The sequence below is a fragment of the Bufo bufo genome, chromosome 2 (genome assembly GCF_905171765.1).
Source record: "Bufo bufo chromosome 2, aBufBuf1.1, whole genome shotgun sequence".
NCBI classification, from domain to species: Eukaryota; Metazoa; Chordata; class Amphibia; order Anura; family Bufonidae; genus Bufo; species Bufo bufo.
In genome coordinates, this window is record NC_053390.1 from 291,415,169 (window position 1) to 291,434,875 (window position 19,707).

Here is a 19,707-nt window from a genome sequence, read left to right on the forward strand (position 1 = left end):
TGCAGTGATGACGCCACTCCCAGACGAACGATCGCCGAAACGCGCGTCGGGGCTGGCACCATCCTGGAGGAGACACAATATGGGTAACTGACTCTGTCCTATACACTGCCATAGCACTTTAATTTGGTTGTTTGGAGTATTATGAATTGCTACCATTGTGTTCTCTCCCAATGATGCCGCCATTTTCCCTGCACTTGTTTTTATTTCAATATTTGATGAATTTTGCTAATAAAGTATACTAATATTTTATACCGTCTGGTAGCTTTTTGAAGGTATTTGCTACATGTGCTTTAGCCAAACTAGAAAAAGGGAAAAACATGCATGATGAAAATAGATCATATTACACTAATTCACATTCACTGCTGATTACGTGATATTAATTGAGCATGCATTCATGCAAAAGATTTTTTATTGAAATCGCCACTATAAATACAGCAGTAGTATACTGTATTGTCTACCTCACAGTAAGGATCCATTCACACGTCCGCAATTTCGTTCCGCATTTTGCGGAATGGAATTGCGGACCCATTCATTTCTATGGGGCAGCACGATGTGCTGCCCGGATCCGGAATTGCGGATCCGCACTTCCGGGTCCGCAATTCCGATCCCGAAAAATATAGAACATGTCCTATTCTTGTCCGCAATTGCGGACAAGATTAGGCATTTTCTATTAAGTGCCGGCGATGTGCGGTCCGCAAAATGCGGAACGTACATCGCCGATGTCCGTGTTTTGCGGGTCCGTGGATCCGCAAAACACACACGGACGTGTAAATGGACCTTTAAGTAAAGTAACGTGTCCTGTCCATTTCCATGCTATCTGGGATGAGAAATCTAAAGTAAGATGCAGAATTCACCTCTGACCTGGTTACGCACCAGCCTGTAAGGTGGACACATAAACATGTAAAACTATGCACATTTGTATATTTGTCTAACTGCTCTGTTTATTTGCTCTGCTGTAGCCAGTTATACCAGAGATCCTTTGACCTCACTTAAGTATGCAATTAGCAGACAGGCACTTCACCAAATGGACACAGGGGGTTAGTCTGGTTTGACCAGTACCCTCCCTCATAAATCTTTTAATAGGTGTGTAAACGTTGATGTAACTGTGATCCATAATGTTGGCATTTGTCTGGTCAGAGGTATCTATAAAACTGTATCCAAGGCTTTAGATACACAATAACGATAATCAATGTACGCCAGAAGTTCCTCCATGCGTACTTCTGCCCGATGTGACACTAGGAGAGGAGACGCAACTGCACAGAGAGCATGGGTCCTTATTAGAATATGTGCACGATACTCTCTGGGAAACCGCAAATGGACCACCTAGTGTGCAGTTGCATCTCTCCACGCCCAATGTCAGATCAGGCAGGAGAGTACACCTAGATGGACACTAGGTTGTCTCATTTACTATTTACACAGGCAGATTATCGCTAACAAGTGTTTGTACGGGTCTGACCGAACTTCAGGTAGTGTAAATGGCCCTTTAGTGATGTACACAACTGTATTATAGATCCTTATGGCACGCATACTGTTCCTTTTGATATTCTATAGAGGCACACAGGTATTCTCTCCTAGAAACTGAAGGACTCTGTGTGTGGCTATCAGGACTACTAGTTTCCACAGAGACTAATTAGTGATTTATGGGTTTTCTTAGTCAGACAGGCCTTTGACATTCTTTATGTGGCCAGTGAACTGTATACCTAGCTACACAGAATAAAACATACGGTCTGTAGGTGGGGGGCCTCGAGTCAGGAGCTCTGTGGTTGCACAAGGTTCACACATGTGTTCTCCACAAATATTCCTTCCTAAGTTTCCTTAGTACCCCTGGGGTTTCTTTAAACCAGTTTATGTGGTATCTTTTTATACATTTCACACTTTCTGTCTTTTAGGCCTCATGCACATGACCGTATGTATTTTTTTTTTGTCTGCAAAATACGGATACTTGCCGTGTGCATCCCACAATTTCTGGAGGCCCCCTTTGTCAAAATGCCTATGCTTGTCCACAAAGCAGACAAGAATAGGACATGTTATATTTTTTTGCGGGATGGACAACATAGGATGCAGAAAGCACACAGTGTATGGTCTGCATTTTTTTGCAGCCCCATTAAAATGAACGGGTCCGCATCCAGTCCTCAAAAAAATGCGGATCGGATGTAGGGGAAAAAAAAAAATACGTAGGTGTGCATGAGGCCTTATAGTATTATGGATAATTCAGACAAGTGATCTATGACAATCTTAAAAATGTGTTTTATTTGATACATTTCAAAATAACCTAGATGATCCATAGTTATTGTTCTCATGGTAAGATTATTAAAATATTAGCCGGTTCCTATAATCTTCAGTTCAGATAACATATATAACTATAATTTATTTTTTTATTCTGAGTCGAGTGCATAAAACTTTTTAGCACCAAGTTGAACACAGTCATATAAGTACAATAGTAAGAACAGTTCAATAAGTGTTTTTAGAAAAATCCTTCATTAGTCAGACAGTAGGTCAATAGCAGTTTAGAAGGTAGAACCTGTCCGCATCTCCATCTTGCAGGAAAAGGTCACTGGAGATACATCATATAGAACTAGGTGTTGAAGCTTTAGTGTCCAGGGGGAATCTACCGATGATTTCCTGAATTTCTCGCTGTACAGACAAAGGCCAGGCCTCCACCTCTTTTCCCAGGCTCTTGGCCTTTTGGAACAGAATATCCTGTCGATGCTGCAGCTCTGCCAGGAGTTCCTTGTTCCTCTCTATTTGTTGCAATGTACTTGAAATAAACGTTGTAACTTCTGAGTCCTGCATTAAATGATTAAACTCTTCTTGTGTGAGGCCAAGAGATGAGGCCTCCAGAGTCTCGATGAAAGTAGCTGCACAGCACTGGAAGGGTAACATAAAAATTATACGTCAAAGTGTATTCCACTACTTACCTACCATTTGCTATCTGATCTCTGGACAATGTGGTCAAAGATATTTTTTTCCAAGGAGAATGAAGTCCCAATGGAAAATACAAAAAAAAATGTGATGCACTTAACATAAATACATTTGCTTATAAATATTACAAATCATTTCTATACAGGAAAGGGGACATCTGATAATGTCACTTAAGACCATTAAGGATGTCCCTTGACATATGGTTATCCCATGAGATTAAAAATTGAGAGGATCCATCTGCAATATGGGAAGTGATTACTCACATTTATGAAGGTTTAGTAATAATATTCACCACTTTAAGGTCTTTTCAGAAACATAATAGTCAATAGACAAAAATGCTAACAATATTGATTGTATATCAGAGTGCACTGTTCCCACCACACAGTAGCCAAGGATGTCCTCACTATTAAAACATCATTTTTTTGTTTCCAAATTTTTCTCTTAATGAGGAAAAAACGCATGCCATTTTTTTTTCATTAATGGTGACCTTTTACTCCTCCCACCAATGTTTAAAATGGGGCAGAGTTTATTAGCGGGCCATGACCAGCAGTGGTCCAAAAACACGTATTATGCTTTAAGCCAGAAAAAGGTGCAAAAAGCTGTATAAATCTATGCCTTCTCATAGCAGGTGCATCTTTCATTTTCTGGCTCCACTTAGTAAATTTGCCACACATGAAACCTCAGTCCTAGGAAATCTCCTTCTTGGCACTCTGTGTGAATAAAACAACCCCAACACATCAGCAAGACTCCTCCATGTATCACAGTAGGGATTGTGTTGTTTTCTTTGAAAGCATATTTTGTTGTCTAGGAACACAGATGCTGTGTGTTCTACCCCAATTTCGTTTCATCTGCCCAAAGGACATTTCACCAGGAGGACTGTGACATCCACCATGTTCAGCCGTGTATGACCAGTTTAAGACTGGGGCCACACACAGACTTTCTGTAGGAATACATAGAACCCCATGTAGATGCAACTTTGATGGGACATTTATGCTAATGTTGTTGTGTGACAGATATTGATAAAATCTTATTTCTTTATTGTTCCCCTGTAAACCCATGTATAAACGGATGATAAAAGTCTTCTAATTTCACCACTTTTCAGTATAAATGATGCATTACATAAAATGGTTTGTTTATCTAACGGTACTGAGGTCCAGCGACTGAAACACCCGAAAAATAGCCAACCCCCCGGTCTGCCAAAACAAGAGCCTCTGTTTTTAAGCTAATCTCCGCTTTGGCTCATAGATGGGGGTCCTTTGTGGTGGATCCCACTATATGACATCTATATACAACACAGGGACAGGAGTTGTCCTGCTAAAACTAAATGTAAGGGTACGAATAATTTAAGCTACTATATGTATGCATGTTTCACTATGAGCAAAGGCTCTGCCGTGCACAAATGACCAAGAGTGTTGTGCTATTTCCATGCTGTATTTTATATACAGTATAGCTGCAGTATACTCACAAAGCTGGTAAAATAATATCCAGACTCCCCTGTCATAAGTCTTCTGGGATTGCAGAATCTGGTGATGTACTGCAGGTTTGACCACAGGCGGGGCGGGTTTGCCTTCAGTGTACTATATATAAGACAAGACAGTAAATCGTCGGCTGTGGCTGGCTCTTTCTTAGAGATGTGTATGGATTTGTAGAGGTAGTTACAAGCTCTAGACACGCAGGTTAGCTTGTCTTGGGGAGCTCTCTTGGAATCCATTTCTATCAGTGCTGCAAGAAAAGAAATAACACAAACAATGAGTGGTTCTCAAAAAGAGCAAAACAGAAATAACATAATAAACTGAGGACAACCAGGTACAAACAGTGCTCAGGAAGGACCTATAGATGGACAAAGAGTAGCTCCATCCATAGTCACATTAGAAGAAGACATAATCTCTCTGGTTAGAAATCCTTGTCAAAGAATTGTAAAGAAAGCAAATGACAAAAAGCATTTAAAAACACTAAAACATGAGGGTAGCAAAGAAGCATTGAAAAACTATAAGGAAAAAAATAGAACATGTAAAAGACAAATAAAAGCAGCCAAACTAGAGACAGAGAGACTCATCGCCAAAGAGAGTAAAAATTGTTCTCCAATTTTATAAATGGTAAAAAGTATAAATCTGAAGGTGTCGGCCCTTTACAGAGTAATGAGGGGGGAGTTGCAGAGAGCGATGAAAAGAAAGCAAAGCTAATAAATATTTTTTCTCCACTGTATTCACTGAGGAAAATAAACTGTCAGATGAAATTCAAAATGCAAAAATAAATTTCCCATTAAAAGTGCCCTGTCTGACCCGGGAAAAAGTACAGCGGCGTCTTAAAAAGATTAAAATAGACAAATTGCCAGGACAGATGGCCTACACCCTGTATCCTAAGAGAATTAAGTAATGTCATAGCCAGACCCTAATGTCTGATATTTAAGGGCTCTATACTGACAGGGAATGTTCCACAGGATTGGCGCATAGCAAATGTAGTGACAATATGTAAAAAGGGTCCAAAAACAGAGCCTGGAAACTATAGGCCACATCTGTCGTGGGTAAACTGTTTGAAGGTTTTCTAAGAGATGCTATCTTGGAGTACCTCAATGAAAATAAGCAAATAACGCCACATCATTATGGCTTCATGAGGGATCGGTCATGTCAAACTAATTTAATCAGTTTCTATGAGGAGGTAAGTTCTAGACTTGACAGCGGCGAATCAATGGATGTCGTATATCTGGACTTCTCCAAAGCATTTAACATTATACCGCATAAAAGGTTAGTATATAAAATAAGAATGCTTGGACTGGGAGAAAACGTCTGTATGTGGGTAAGTAACTGGCTCAATGATAGAAAACAGAGGGTGGTTATTAATGGTACACACTCAGATTGGGTCACTGTCACTAGTGGAGTACCTCAGGGGTCAGTATTGGGCCCTATTCTCTTCAATATATTTATTAATGATCTTGTAGAAGGCTTGCACAGTAAAATATAATTTTTTGCAGATGACACTAAACTGTGTAAAGTAATTGACACTGAAGAGGACAGTATACGGCTACAGAGGGATCTGGATAGATTGCAGGCTTGGGCAGATAAGTAGCAGATGAGGTCTAACACTGACAAATGTAAAGTTATGCACATGGGAAGGAATAATGCAAGTCACCCGTACATACTAAATGGTAAAACACTTGGTAACACTGACATGGAAAAGGACTTAGGGATTTTAGCAAACTAAGCTGCAGAAACCAGTGTCAAATTTAGGGTTATTCACTTTAGAAAGAAGACGACTGAGGGGAGATCTAATTACTATGTATAAATATATCGGGGGTCAGTACAGAGATCTATCCCATCATCTATTTATCCCCAGGACTGTGACGAGGGGACATCCTCTGCGTCTGGAGGAAAGAAGGTTTTCACACAAACATAGAAGAGGATTCTTTACGGTAAGAGCAGTGAGACTATGGAACTCTCTGCCTGAGGAGGTGGTGATGGTGAGTTCACTAAAGGAATTCAAGAGGGGCCTGGATGTATTTCTGGAGCGTAATAATATTACAGGCTATAGCTACTAGAGAGGGGTCGTTGATCCAGGGAGTTATTCTGATTGCCTGATTGGAGTCAGGAAGGAATTTTTATTCCCCCTAAAGTGAGGAAAATTGGCTTCTACCTCACAGGGTTATTTTTTTTACCTTCCTCTGGATCAACTTGCAGGATAACAGGCCGAACTGGATGGACAAATGTCTTTTTTCAGCCTTATAAACTATGTTACTATGTTTGTAGCATGGACTTCATATAACAATAAAATGTGTGCTCCTGGCTCAGACTCAGCAGACATTAGATATTTGTTGGCAGCCATCAATATAATTTCAATGTTGCAGGTACCATAGAAAGGCCTGATTACATTTTTCCCTGTACATATGCTTTACACAAGAAAAGTGACTCTAGGTATTGCAGGTCATTATAAGAGAAGAGACAATCGGCTCACCTGCAGTTCAAAATTCATATGGTAGTGAAGGAACGTCAGGGCTGGCTCCCACATACATATACATCTAATAGAAGCAAAATCCAGCATGGCACCTTAAAATCCCAGGTGTTTTTTTTCAATATAGGACACAAAAACATGTTGAAAAACCAATCCCCTCACACATTTCGAGTGATAAAATACTCTTAGTCATAGCATGACATTGGATTTTAATGTGTGCTGGAGTTCACTTCTATTGATAGTATGTTATTGTAACGCAACCGTAAAATTGGTTTCTATAGGGCCATGCCCACATTTGTATTTTTTGCAAATCAGCGTGGCCAATCCAGAAATTACAGAACATGTCCTTGTGGACGAAATAGTAATTTCTATTGATGAGAGTGAGAAAAATGTGGAATGCAGAAAGAAGGTATCCATATCTGAAATACTGGTATGGTCGAGTGCATGACACCAAATGATTTATCATAACTGGTTCAAAGAAAAAGTGGAGCACCTTCTAATGACAACTCGTCAGGATGCAGCTTTCATTTTTCAAAGGGTGTCTGAATATTGAGAGGTGGACTCTAAAACAGGATCTGTCACGTCCTCACAGAAGTGCTACTTACCTCTGCAGCCGCATTATCACTGACTCCTGCGCTTTTCTTTTTGTTCTAACCTCTCCTATTCGCCCGCTATTGATACGGTTATTTTCAGGGCCCAGAAGTAGTGAATTGTCAAGTGGGCAGTACCCAGTGTCAATGGCTGAGGTGACATTTCATTGACAATAAATGCTGGGGACTGCTCACTTGACAAATCACAGGGTGCCAAAGCTCTCGGCACAGATAATGGCTTAATTGGAGGGGCTAGAAGAAGAGAAAAAACAGAGCAGAGGTCAACAATAATGCGGCTGCAAAGGTATGCAGCCAGTTGTACATCTGGGAAGATGTGACCGATCCTGTTATAGTTTGTAAGGTTTAGAAAGTCCCCTAATAACATATGCCCAAGGGCTAGGACAGAATAATTTGCTTCCATGTAATTTTACTCCATAAATATCTTCATACATATGGAATTCTGAAAAGAAACCTATACTTTCTTGTTACCAGTTACAGCACAAGAGATCCCATTCTTCTCGTCTTCACTCTCTTCTACTATTGGGAGTTGAAGCATCCTTGGCGTGACCCAACTCAATGACCTAAAACAGAAAAGGGGGTCATAAGAAACACTGAAACCGGAAAGGGGTATCATGCACTGGACATCCGAATGTTTTGTAGGCTTGCCATAATGAAATATTTTCTCTGTCAATTACACTAGGTCCACAAACACATGCAAAAAGCCACAGGGAGTCTCAGGTTACTGCTGGGCACTCACTCAATGTCTCACAAAGATCACTCTTTCTAGATCACTCATTGCACCATCTGTTTGGCTCATCATGGCTTCCAGCAAAACAAAGTAAGATCAATACTCTGTAGGTCGGGCATCTGTGGCGGAAAAAGCAGGAATCCTACTACAGGCTTGAAATTCTAAATGTAGAGCACTTACTTGATGCGCTTTTGAAGAGCGAGATCTTTCTGCTCCTCTTGTGAGCTAGGCAGACAAAATACAGACTTATAAAGTCGTGTCATCACCAGCTTCTCAATATTATCCATCAACTGGTCTCTCTCATCAGACATGTGATCTAGAAGAGATGAAGTCCAAAGAATATTGAGGCCCTAAGGCAGCTACGTATTCTCCATATATGAATACTTACGAAAATACACATCCTCCATTCATATAACCAAGAATATGTCCACATAGTAGTTTATATGGAAGCACAGAGACAACTACATCCAAATAGACTGCTATGTAGATGCATACAAGCAAATAAACAGAATTCCTTCCTACGCCATGGTGGTGGTTCTAAACATCCACTATCACAGACTGAATATTGACAATATATTACATAGTTATCCTAAATCCACACAACCGTTTTGCGGAATGGGTGTTGACGCAATCATTTCAATGGGGCCGCAAAAGACGCGGACACCACACAGTGTGCTTTCCGCAACTATAGTTCTGTTCCGCCCCTGCAAGAAAGATACAGCAAGTCCTATTCTTGTCCGCAATCGTGGACAAGAATAGGCATTTTCTATATAGCACCGGCCCTGTGCGTTCTGCAAAATGTGGAACGCACACGGCCGGTATCCGTGTTTTAAGGATCTGCAATTTGCGGACGGCAAAACACGGCATGGTTGTGTGAATGTATCCTTAAAGTGGTCACCGTGGTGATAGTAAAGTGGTCACCGTGGTTTTGTAGTAAAAAGATCACAGAGAGGCACAAAGCATCAGTCATGTTACTGTTCCGTGTCTGCTGTCTGCAGCTGGTCTTGGCTGTCATTCACGCAGCGGATGTCACGCACGGCATCCGCTCGTGTGAAACAGCCCTCAGAGTGGGTGCACGCTTTTGCCTAGATTCCAGCATAGGAACAGAATACAAGAATTGCTGGATCTGGCATATGTTGGGCACTGCTGAACCCCGATCACTATAATACGGTAGAAGGGCTCCAGCGCATTTTGCGCGATGAATACAGCGGTATTTCATTCTTTATTTCTGCCGTAGATGAGCATGTAGCCTTATGGACATGATCAAACTAACAGGCAATTAAAGACATGGACACCAACATTTATTTACAATGGTCAATAGAAGAGCACAGTGAAGAGGGAAGGAAACATTCATCTGACAGATGGAAACCTTTTATGGATTTACAATCCACAATCGCTACAGGGTTGGTCTTGTTTGTGTAAAGCTCAGGGGAGGCGACAGCCTGGGCAGTGCTCCTGCACCTATTACAGTGACCATAAACTGGCATACTGTGAAAATCACAGGCTATGGTTGATAAGTTGGTATAAATATTTCCCAATAAAGACATATTTTTTTTACACAAGTGTCATTTTAAGGACAGTTGTTTTGTACAGAGCACATGAACATGAAGTCGCACACCCCTAAATGTATCACGCTGTTTCTCCTGTCTTCAAAAATATCCCCATTGTGGCCCTAATCCGTAGAGGAGCAGCCAGTGGCTTTCGGGACACAAACTGTTTCAGGCCCCATTGCACACTTGTGGAGGCATTGAGCTGCCTGAATTATAGAAAACTCCCCAGAAATGACCCTTAAAGCAAGCATCTAGTGGTGTATGGGCATGCGGAGGGTGACATTTTTATAGGACAAAATAATGGGTATATATGGTTTTCTTCAAAAAATTTTATACATTTTCACACGAAACAGAAAAAATAATATTTTAAAACAGGTAACGGTGACTGTTAGAAATACCCCACATTCTTATCTTTGTGGTGCATTCAGATGAGAAGTAAAGCTGTATAAGAGTGGCAGATTTGCCTGTACATACGACTATGTCTCACTAATAAAGTCGTTGTCCACATTTCTGTCATTCTGATGTTGTTGTTGAGCAGCGTTCCGGTCTGACATATAATAAATGATTGCAGATTTTTTTTTAAAACGTACTGTAGTGAAGGGAAACATGTCCAAGAAAATGAAGGAAAAGAGGTATCCAACCATTTGGCAAATTCGGGTTGGACTGAAAGAAAGATGAAAGAACAACTGTAGGGCTGTAATGACAAAGCTATTTTTTCCTGCGCGGCAAGGTAGAAACCTACAGATTATAAAAAAGGACAGAACAGTAATGGATCACTAATCCCCAAAATGATGTCAGTATTTCTAGACGGGTTGTCGGGTGTAAGAGGTCCACCAAAAATGAATTCTTAATACAGCCCTTCGTGTACTGGTAAGGGACAAATCAATCATTAGAGATCAGAGTCTAAAGGCCCATATCATGATCCAGTAATGTGAATGGAATTAATAGCTTTGTGTGGCAGGACATAGTCAGAACAAATGGAAAGAAAACGAGGTCCTCTGAAAATCCATCCACTAAAAAAAAATCATATCTGGGATGTAGGGGTTTAGGAATTATTCCAGCAGGAGGGTGATAAATGACCTCAATTTACTTGGGCAATTATAACCAGAAAAATGTCACTAAGATACATGAAGCTCATGACTGCTAAAATACAGGGGTGGCATAAGGAGCAATGGTTGCCCAGCAAGAGCAAGCCGATGTTTTTTTGTGACCAAGAACGTTTGTGGAGGTCCACATTCTGGAATGGACAGATGTGGGCTACTGACAGGAAACTGCCTTAAAATGAGTTTGTGATTGATCAATTAATTGTACAAATAATATATAGATTTTTTTAAATGTATTTCTTGTCTGAAAATGCTTCACAGTCTGTCAGAGTAAAACAAGCTCAGTAATGGTGTGAAGGACAGTAACAGTGCCCAGGCATGGACCGTGACAGACAGTAATAACGGACACCCAGTGACGGATGGTTGCACAGGGACAGTAGCTGACATCCACTGACGGACAGTAACGGATGCCCAGTTTAGGAGGTATGTGTATTGATTAGATTTTTTTCTCAGTAAAGCGCAGACAGGACAATAGTCTGATCTTTCTCTCCTCCCAGAAGAACTGCACTGAGGAGAGTAACACAGCGCCTGTCCTGGCTGTGTTCAGTAAATACACCCCTATGTGATCTCCATGGTAGGTGTATCATGGAGATTACATGATCAGGGGCCGATGGATGGTTCCAGTGAAGCCTGAGCACGCATGCGCCATTTTGCTTTACAGAGGAGTGGGACGTTAAGGATGGGGAGCTCAGGAAGCTGATGGCACAGAGTTTTAGTTAGCACTTTGCTTTAGTAATAGTTAGCGCTACTGTGCCGCCATAAAAAAGGAGGCACCAAAGCCCAGGGTCCCTTAGTGATAGCTATAAAAACGTGTATGGGTGGTTACTAACCAGTTAATATTTTGTGCTTTTAAAAACTTTTTTATTTTATTTGTTCTAGTATCATTTTTAGTCCCTCTAGGAGACTTGAACCACAGACAGCAATATAAAATAGTATATAATACTACACTATTGCAGTCTACGGGAATTGTCCACACTGCCTATTAGACAAAAAGTCCCAGGCTGCCAGAGCAACTGATCGAGGGGGCCCGCTCCCTCTGTCTAACCATTCAGATGCCACAGTCGTTAATGAATGTGGCATCTGAGGGGTTACATGAACAGGATTACAGTTCTCTCCGATCCCAGTCATTGCCAGCAGGTGTCAGCTCGTGACCCTGCTTAATACATACCGCACATGTAAGACAGATACAGATGTAGCAAAACTAAAAGGACTCAACGCTAAAAACACTGGCAAGAAAATTCTAATGAACTTTTTCCATGGCTTTTGACACAAGATATCACCGTGACGTGTGTTGTCTTGGTTCCTTTTAACCGCACAAAGGGGTTACAGAGGATCCATCAGCTCTCCTGACGTGTCTTAGTGAATGTTCCACATAATCTAACATTTCTGGAGCCTCTATTCTTAGAACTCTGCATGGTGCCATTCCTCTTTTATTCCTACTATAATGTATTAATAAATCAACAATTGGTGTTATTAGTTGTGATGTGCCCCTGCACAGCCTGGCACTGTCCACTCAGTACCGACAGTGCCAGTCTCTGTAGGGATACACTCCTTTGACTGGTAACACCAAGATGTCCGTTGAGTCATAAAATTCCAGGAGAAATAAAAGAGCAAAGACACAATATTGAGATATAAGGAAAGATGCTGTAGAATTATTATTATTTCAGGAATACAAGGATGGAATAAAATAGACATAACAAGAGAGGTGACAGGTCCTCATACTACTGATGCATATGCCTCATTCTAGATGTATTATGAAACTGGGTGTTATTTTTACTTTTAAAGAGGACTTCCACTTAAAACAGATAAAATGCCCAAATATCACTGCTTTGCTATTCAGTAGTAGTGGGTATTTTTGCAAAACCTACAAAAAGGGCAGTCCTATTAGTCATCACTGGAATTTGGCTGTTGCTAGAATGTATGATTTAATATATAAGTTTAACCCTCAAAAATGAAGGTGTTAGTTTTCATGTAGTATCCACCTAAGGCACTGACACATTCAGGCACATGTATAATACTTGGGTACCCCCAAATGTCCCTTTGTCAAAAGAACTTGATAAGTATGGTGGTTAATGAATGGTTAATGAACGGTTAGTGGATGAAACGGACACAACTGCACTGATAAATCTGCGCCATTGTCTATTCATGAGCCTGCCAGGCACTGGGTATATCGGAGACCGTCTCACCAGGGTAGCAAAGCCCAATCTGCTGGTAGAAGCTCTGTACTTCTTCTGCTTTCTTGTCCACAGTTATGACCTGGAAGACAAAACATTTCCCAGAAGTCATTCACCAATCTGATAATGAAGGGGACATTACAAGGACACGATGGCAGTGAATAAACGATGACAAGCATGATCTGGGAAGAAACAATACAACCATATGCATCTAATTTGTCCTCATTGTTATATAGCACCAACATATTCTACAGCGTTGTACATGGACTCGCTGTGCTAATACATAGCTCCCATTGGAAACAGTGCAGCATGTCCTGCTTGGCTGAGCTACAGACAGAAAATGTCAACATGTCTGCCAGTTATATGGGTTTGTTCATGGCAAAGAATACTTTTCATTGTTCTGGGTACAGGGCGCTGGATTTACACGCCCCAATTGTCAGGCTCATTCCTGATTATCTGCCCTTGTACATGTGGTGCCGCTCACCCGATAAATGAACATAACACGCCTTCATTGGGGAAATGATCTTTCATGCAGCACATTGAATCCTCATCTCTGGGCAGGAGATTCTGCTTCACGAACAGCGATCTGCTGCCCAGTGACAATGAATCTCTAGGAGGACCAGCGATGGTAGTAGCCATTTCTCATGCCCATACAGTGCACCATGTAAATGCAGCTCTTACCTCAGAACTCCCCTCAGCCTCTTGTATCCTCTGAACGAAATTATTGCAGCAAGATAATAACGGCTGTGCCTCGGGACTGCGGAGAGCTTTGAGAAATTCCGTAAAATCTCCTCGAGCCAGTGAGAGAAGGCAAGACTGGGAAAAGTGCAATATGGAACCTGCAAAATGAGCAAAATGTTGCACATGGGTCTTACAAGGTGCCAACATATTCTGTGGTGCTTAAATGCCATTGTAATCCCTCACCGTCCCCAGTGGGACTCACAACCTAAATTCCTTATAAGTACATCTTTGGCGTGTGGGAAGAAACCCATGCAAACTTAGGGAGAAGAAACAAACTCCATGCAGATGTTGCCCTTGGTTGGATTAGAACCCAGGAGCCCACTGCTAACCAGTGAGCCATATCTGACATTAAAGGGGTTTTCCGAGGCTTAAATACTATCTATCTATAATACTAGTATCTGATTGGAGGGGGTCTGGCACTGGGGACCCCTGCCAAACAGCTGTTCAGTGGCATATGCAGTAGCGCCGTGGCCTTCTCGCAGCTTTCCCTTGGCCAAGTGACGACGCTTTCGTCAGTCACGTGGCCTAGGTGCATGTCAGCCCCATAGAAGTGAATGGGGCTGAGAGTGATACCAAGCACAACTGCTATACAATGTACGGCCCTGTGCTTGGGGAGCAGGGAGAAGGACGCGGTACTCACAGAAGTGCCTTCTCGAACAGCTGATCGCCGGGGGTCCCGGGTGTAAGACCCCCATCGGGGACTGAGCTGCACATAGACAACGGAACCGATGAACGTGACGTCACTGTCCTAGAATGAGGCACTCAGTGCTGCAGTCACTTCAAACATCTAATCGGCGGCTATTGATTACATTAGGACAACCCCTTTAAAGGCGCGTATTCAATCACTGCAACACATGAAACTGTGGCAGACAATGTTTAGAAGAACAATTGGTCAGAGAATGTCCCATTGATGATGGAATCTGCAAAAAAGCAGTATATTGGCACCAAGTACATGAGAGTAGAGCGCTTCTGATCACTGTGACTAATAGAACCCAGAGAAAGGTGTGCAGGTGAAGAATGACTTACCTGTGGCAGTTTGGCTTGAGGTACATTGCAGACTTCTGACATGGTTGTTTCTCTCATCCTGAAACGCCTGAAACGCGTCTTTCCTATTGAATAGCTGTGTAGTCTCATTCATATCAGGCTTAACCTGTAGCTTTCCTGTGTGATGTCTAAAACTGCAGAGAGGATAAGATCATGTGAACACACAATGACACTTGTTAATAATAAGTGCAGAGTTTCCAGGTTATGATCTAGAGTTCCCTGATCAGCCCTGAAACAGGGTTATTTGACCATATAGCCTGTGGGGGCCACGACGGTATGTGCAGCGGATTGATCAATACTGTATAGCATTACAGGAAACATCACTGGGTGATTGCTGTACGCTTGTATTACTATCCACCTTGACGTGATGGGGTGACCTTAATGTGAAATCCACAGCAGTCACACTGCGTGCATAAATGTTCTCAGATACGTTTGCGTTTTGCGGACCATGTGTGGCTTCACATGTATAGTGCACACGCACCTCCTAGAAGAGTGCAAACATCACAAAATATATCCCCAAACCAGGACATGCAGGGAAACCTAGAGAAATGCAGCTCAGTGAAAGAATTGTGCGCCAAAGAACAATTCTGTCATTTACAATATTACTTTTTTTAACCGGAAAAATGTGAATTTGGTCTATATTTCTGCTTATGGATAATAAACGGTTCTGTATACTAGTGCTGGACTATTAGACGCTCAAAGAAAATGTACAGCTGTTATTTTTCTGTTTAAAGGGGTTCTCCGGGATTTTACTAGGATAGGCCATAAGTATCTAATCAGCGAGCGTCCGTCCCCCTGCACTCCCACCAATCAGCTGGAAAGACACTGCGCTGTCCGTTGTGTAGTGGATGGAGCTGATGCCATTCACTTCAGTGGAGCGGCACTGCAGTAACCAGCTTCATCTACGACACAGTGGACGGAGCTACTGCACAACAGCTGATCGATGGGGGGTCAGATCCCCACTGATCAGATATTTATGGCCTACCCTGAGACTAGGAGATCAACTGCTAAATCCTGGAATGGGGAGAAGGATGTAAATAAAAACTAATAGATGACAGAAAGTTTACAATATTCCACGGTTTAAAGGGCATCTGTCAGTAGATTTGTACCTATGACACTGGCTGACCTGTTACATGAGCAGCTGAAGGCATCTGTGTTGGTCCCATGTCCTTATGTGTCCGCATTTTAATATATGCAAAGGAGCCTCTGGGAGCAACGGGGGTGTTGCCGTTACATCTATAGGCTCTGCTCTCTCTGCAACTGCTGAGCCCTCTGCACTTTGATTGGCAGAGCTAGGACTAGTGTTGAGCGAACTTGTGTTTTAAGTTCGGCGTCTAAAGTTCGGGTCCGGGTTATCGAAGAATCCCGTTATGGATTCTAAATTCCGTTATGGTCCGTGGTAGCGGAATCCATAACGCGATTCTTCGATAACCCGAACCCGAATTTTAGACGCCGGACTTAGAACACAAGTTCGCTCAACACTAGTTAGGACGTTTACACTGTCTGGCCCTATCAATTAAAGTGCAGGGGGTGCAGCAATTGTAGAGAGAGCAGAGCCCCCAGGTGTAACAACAACGCCCCCATTGCACCTAGAGGCTCATTTGCATATATTAAAATATAATTTTTCTTAGCAATGCGGGCACATATGAACATGGGACCAACACAGATGATACCTTCAGCTGCCAAGTGCCCATGTAACAGGTCAGCCAGTGTCAAGGGTACAAATCTGCTGACAGGTGCCCAGGGACAACAGAAGTTAGCGGGGACAGTAAAACTGTAGTGCAGAGCAAAATACTGCCGCCTGCGCCACAGTATGAAACTGTATCGTCGTCCTGAGCATGGCAATATAGTTGAATTCAGGAGGGCACCTGCAGGCACCGGCCAGGTGTTTAAGTGCCTGATGCTCATACATGAATTAATGCTGAGAGCAAGAGCTTTTTATGTATTCGGCTGACGGCAACGTGGATGTCTTGGGCAGCCCCCTGGGCATCGGCCCACCAGGAAATTTCCCTGTAGGGTCTAAGGCCAGTCCGCCCCTGGTGTAATGTGCATGGAGAGCTCCCAACAGATGTTGGGACAGAAAGATCAGGTAAAGTGAATATTTTCACCCGATCCTTTTGTTCCCCGGGAGATAAGTGTCTGGCAGCGGCTTTCTCCTCTCTCCCCACTGAATACACATACTGCCGAAACCGGGGAGTCGGTAGCGACAGCTGTCGCTGTATGGCTGCCCTAACACCCAACATCCTCAGTTGCTGATGATATTCTTTATATCTATGCCTGGAGTTAAACATGAAGATGATATAACAATAACCAGTCCTATTGTTCTCAACCAGAGAAAATGTATCCTGAGGAAACGTCACAACGTTAAAATGACCAACTCAGAGGACCACCCAATAATATGTGACCATGATGGTGGGTCGGGGGATAACATGAGCCTTTTCATCAATACATTAGATAATTGAATCTCGATATTACATCGAGATTAGAATGGAAATGGGTGTTCATTAGGACAGTGTTTCCCAACCAGTGTGCCTCCAGCTGTTGCAAAACTCCACTCCCAGCATGCCCGCACAGCCAAAGGCTGTCCGGGTATGCTGGGAGTTGTAGTTTTGCAACAGCAGGAGGCACACTGGTTGGGAAACACTGCATTAGGAGACCATAATCATATTACGCGACATCAATGGCAAACATAGCAGCTGGACAAAGAAAGACAGGGACATACATGTGAATGACAAAGCCAAGTCCTCCAGAAGAACAATGATGGGGTTTACACCTACCCGTCTGTCAGGGGCTGGGCCCGCTGCCGCTGCTGGATCCAACACCTGGAACAATAGCCATGCCATGCTGGATTACCATAGAATCCACAGCTCTTCCTGCACATCTCGGCTTGGTAGAGGAACCCTTGGAGTTGGAAAGACGCATTGTCAGTATGCAAAAGTGTCGGATTCTGATCCTGGGGTAACAGTATGGCTTTGTGTCCTGGCGAGGCAGAACTCATGATCTGTGGAGATGAGAAGAAGTGCAACGTGTGAGAGACCGCACATCCATCACGTACTATAATCTACTACAACTCCCCACAAACAAGCCCCCTTCTCTGGGCACACATTGTACAGCTCCGTCAGTCTCAACCCCTTTAAGCAGGTTATTTTACACTTAAAGGGGTATTTGACAGTATCCCCTATCCAATATTAGATTGGTGGGGGTCTCACTGATGGAACCCCTACCGATCACGAGAATGGGGGCCTGCAGAGCTCCGTGAAATAAGCTAAACGGCAGGACAAGCATGCGCACTGCTATGCCATTCATGTCTATGGGACCTGAAAGAACAGGCGAGCGCTGCACTCCGCTATCTCCGTAGTCTCATAGCGCACATGCTCAGTTCGTTTCCAGGAGCTCTGCAGGGTACAGGGTTCTTGTGATTAGTGGGGGCCCCATAGATCTAATAGTTATCCTCTAGCCACATACTTCTAATTACCGGAATAACATGGCTCTATCATTGGTCCAATGTGAATGTTTTAAACACATGGATGGAGTACATCCTCTGCTAATCATCAGGGTTCCTGACAGAAAGTGAAAAACTATGAATGTGAACAGAGGCTTAGGCATAATATACACCTGGATTTAAAGGGCGACTCCAATCTCATGAGCGGTGGAGCACCCCCAACAATATGTATGGCTGGCATCCATAGAAAACAACCCAAAAGCTGGGCACCAGTAGGCAGCATTGTGGTGAGAATGTGCCCATGTGATGGCAGTAACACACGCTAACCCGACAGCACGCATACATCATGGCTGGCACAGCCAGACACTCAGTGGAAGCAGGAGGGTAACCTACGCCCCCCATAGAGAACCTCACTATAAACAGCGCAGTCCCCGCTGCCCACCCCCACAACACAAATAAAGAAGAAATACCATGCTGATCACTACCAGCGGGTGTCACCAAAATGTCACGTGTCCCACGTCCCAGCTGATCACTCGCTTCCGGGTCAGCCACTGCCAAAAGCCGGAAGATCGGGACCGGAAGTGTCCTATAGTTACTATGGAGACCGGAGTCACACGTTGAACAGTGGTAGAACGCGTTACCTAGGGGGGTGAGAGTGCGGCATTGTCCGCTAGGAGGCGCTGAGAGAATGCGGCTGCGCTCACACCACGCAGTACACTGCCGTTATGGCTTTCCGTTGGGATATATCAGCCAGACAGATCCTAAGATGGCAAAACAGTAAATGCGATCTCGTTATTGAATATTTATTAATAATTTTAAATATATGCACACATATATGGTGAGGATGCCATGCTACAAAGCTTGTGGCTCTGTCACCCTGGGTCATGGATTAACCCCTTAATGACCAGGCCACTTTGCACCTTCATGACCAGGATTATTTTTGCAAATCTGACATGTGTCACTCACTTTATGTGGTAATAACTTTGGAACGCTTTTACTTATCCAGGCCATTCTGAGACTGTTTTCTCGTGACACATTGTACTTCATGTCAGTCATAAATTTGAGTCAATATATTTCACTATTATTTATGAAAAAATCTAAAATGTACCCAAAAACTTTCTATTTCTCTGCTTTTAAAACACAAAGTGATTCCTCATAAAATATTTATTACTTAACATTCCCCATATGTCTACTTTATGTTGGCATCATTTTGTAAATGTTATTTTATTTTTTTTAGGACGTAAGAAAGCTTAGAATTGTAGAAGCAATTCTTAAAATTTTTAAGAAAATTTCCAAAATCCACTTTTTAAAAGGACCAGTTCAGGTCTGAAGTCACTTTGTGGGGCTTACATAGTGGATACCCCCATAAATGACCCAGTTGTAGAAACTACACCGCTCAAGTTACTCAAAACTGATTTTACATTTTTTTTTTTAATCCTTTAGGTGTT

General features: G+C 42.6%; 1 protein-coding gene across 2 annotated transcripts; it reads right to left on the reverse strand.

Annotated features, from left to right (window-relative positions):
- Window positions 1-2,511: 2,511 nt before the first annotated feature.
- Window positions 2,512-18,825, reverse strand: LOC120988937 (rab5 GDP/GTP exchange factor-like). 2 transcript variants are annotated; one of them, XM_040416728.1, is made up of 9 exons: window positions 18,730-18,825; window positions 17,595-17,818; window positions 14,800-14,951; window positions 13,726-13,871; window positions 13,045-13,114; window positions 8,386-8,521; window positions 7,947-8,038; window positions 4,388-4,644; window positions 2,512-2,868 (listed from the first exon to the last, which is right to left on the reverse strand). In XM_040416728.1, exons 1-9 carry the CDS (start codon window positions 18,730-18,732, stop codon window positions 2,566-2,568), a joined length of 1,383 nt encoding a protein of 460 aa, XP_040272662.1. In that variant the 5' UTR covers window positions 18,733-18,825; the 3' UTR covers window positions 2,512-2,565. The 2 variants fall into 2 exon arrangements, with proteins under 2 accessions (XP_040272662.1, XP_040272661.1); XM_040416727.1 differs by having other exon boundaries at window positions 13,714-13,871.
- Window positions 18,826-19,707: the final 882 nt, after the last annotated feature.

Bases quoted from the DNA above. Each gene is read 5' to 3' on its own strand.
- LOC120988937 (XM_040416727.1), bottom strand. The intron at 14,952-17,594 runs GTAGGTGTAAAC...TCCTCTCTGCAG, and splicing joins GCCCAGCCCCTGACAGACGG to TTTTAGACATCACACAGGAA. The intron at 4,645-7,946 runs GTAACAAGAAAG...CTTTTCTTGCAG, and splicing joins GATCTCTTGTGCTGTAACTG to CACTGATAGAAATGGATTCC.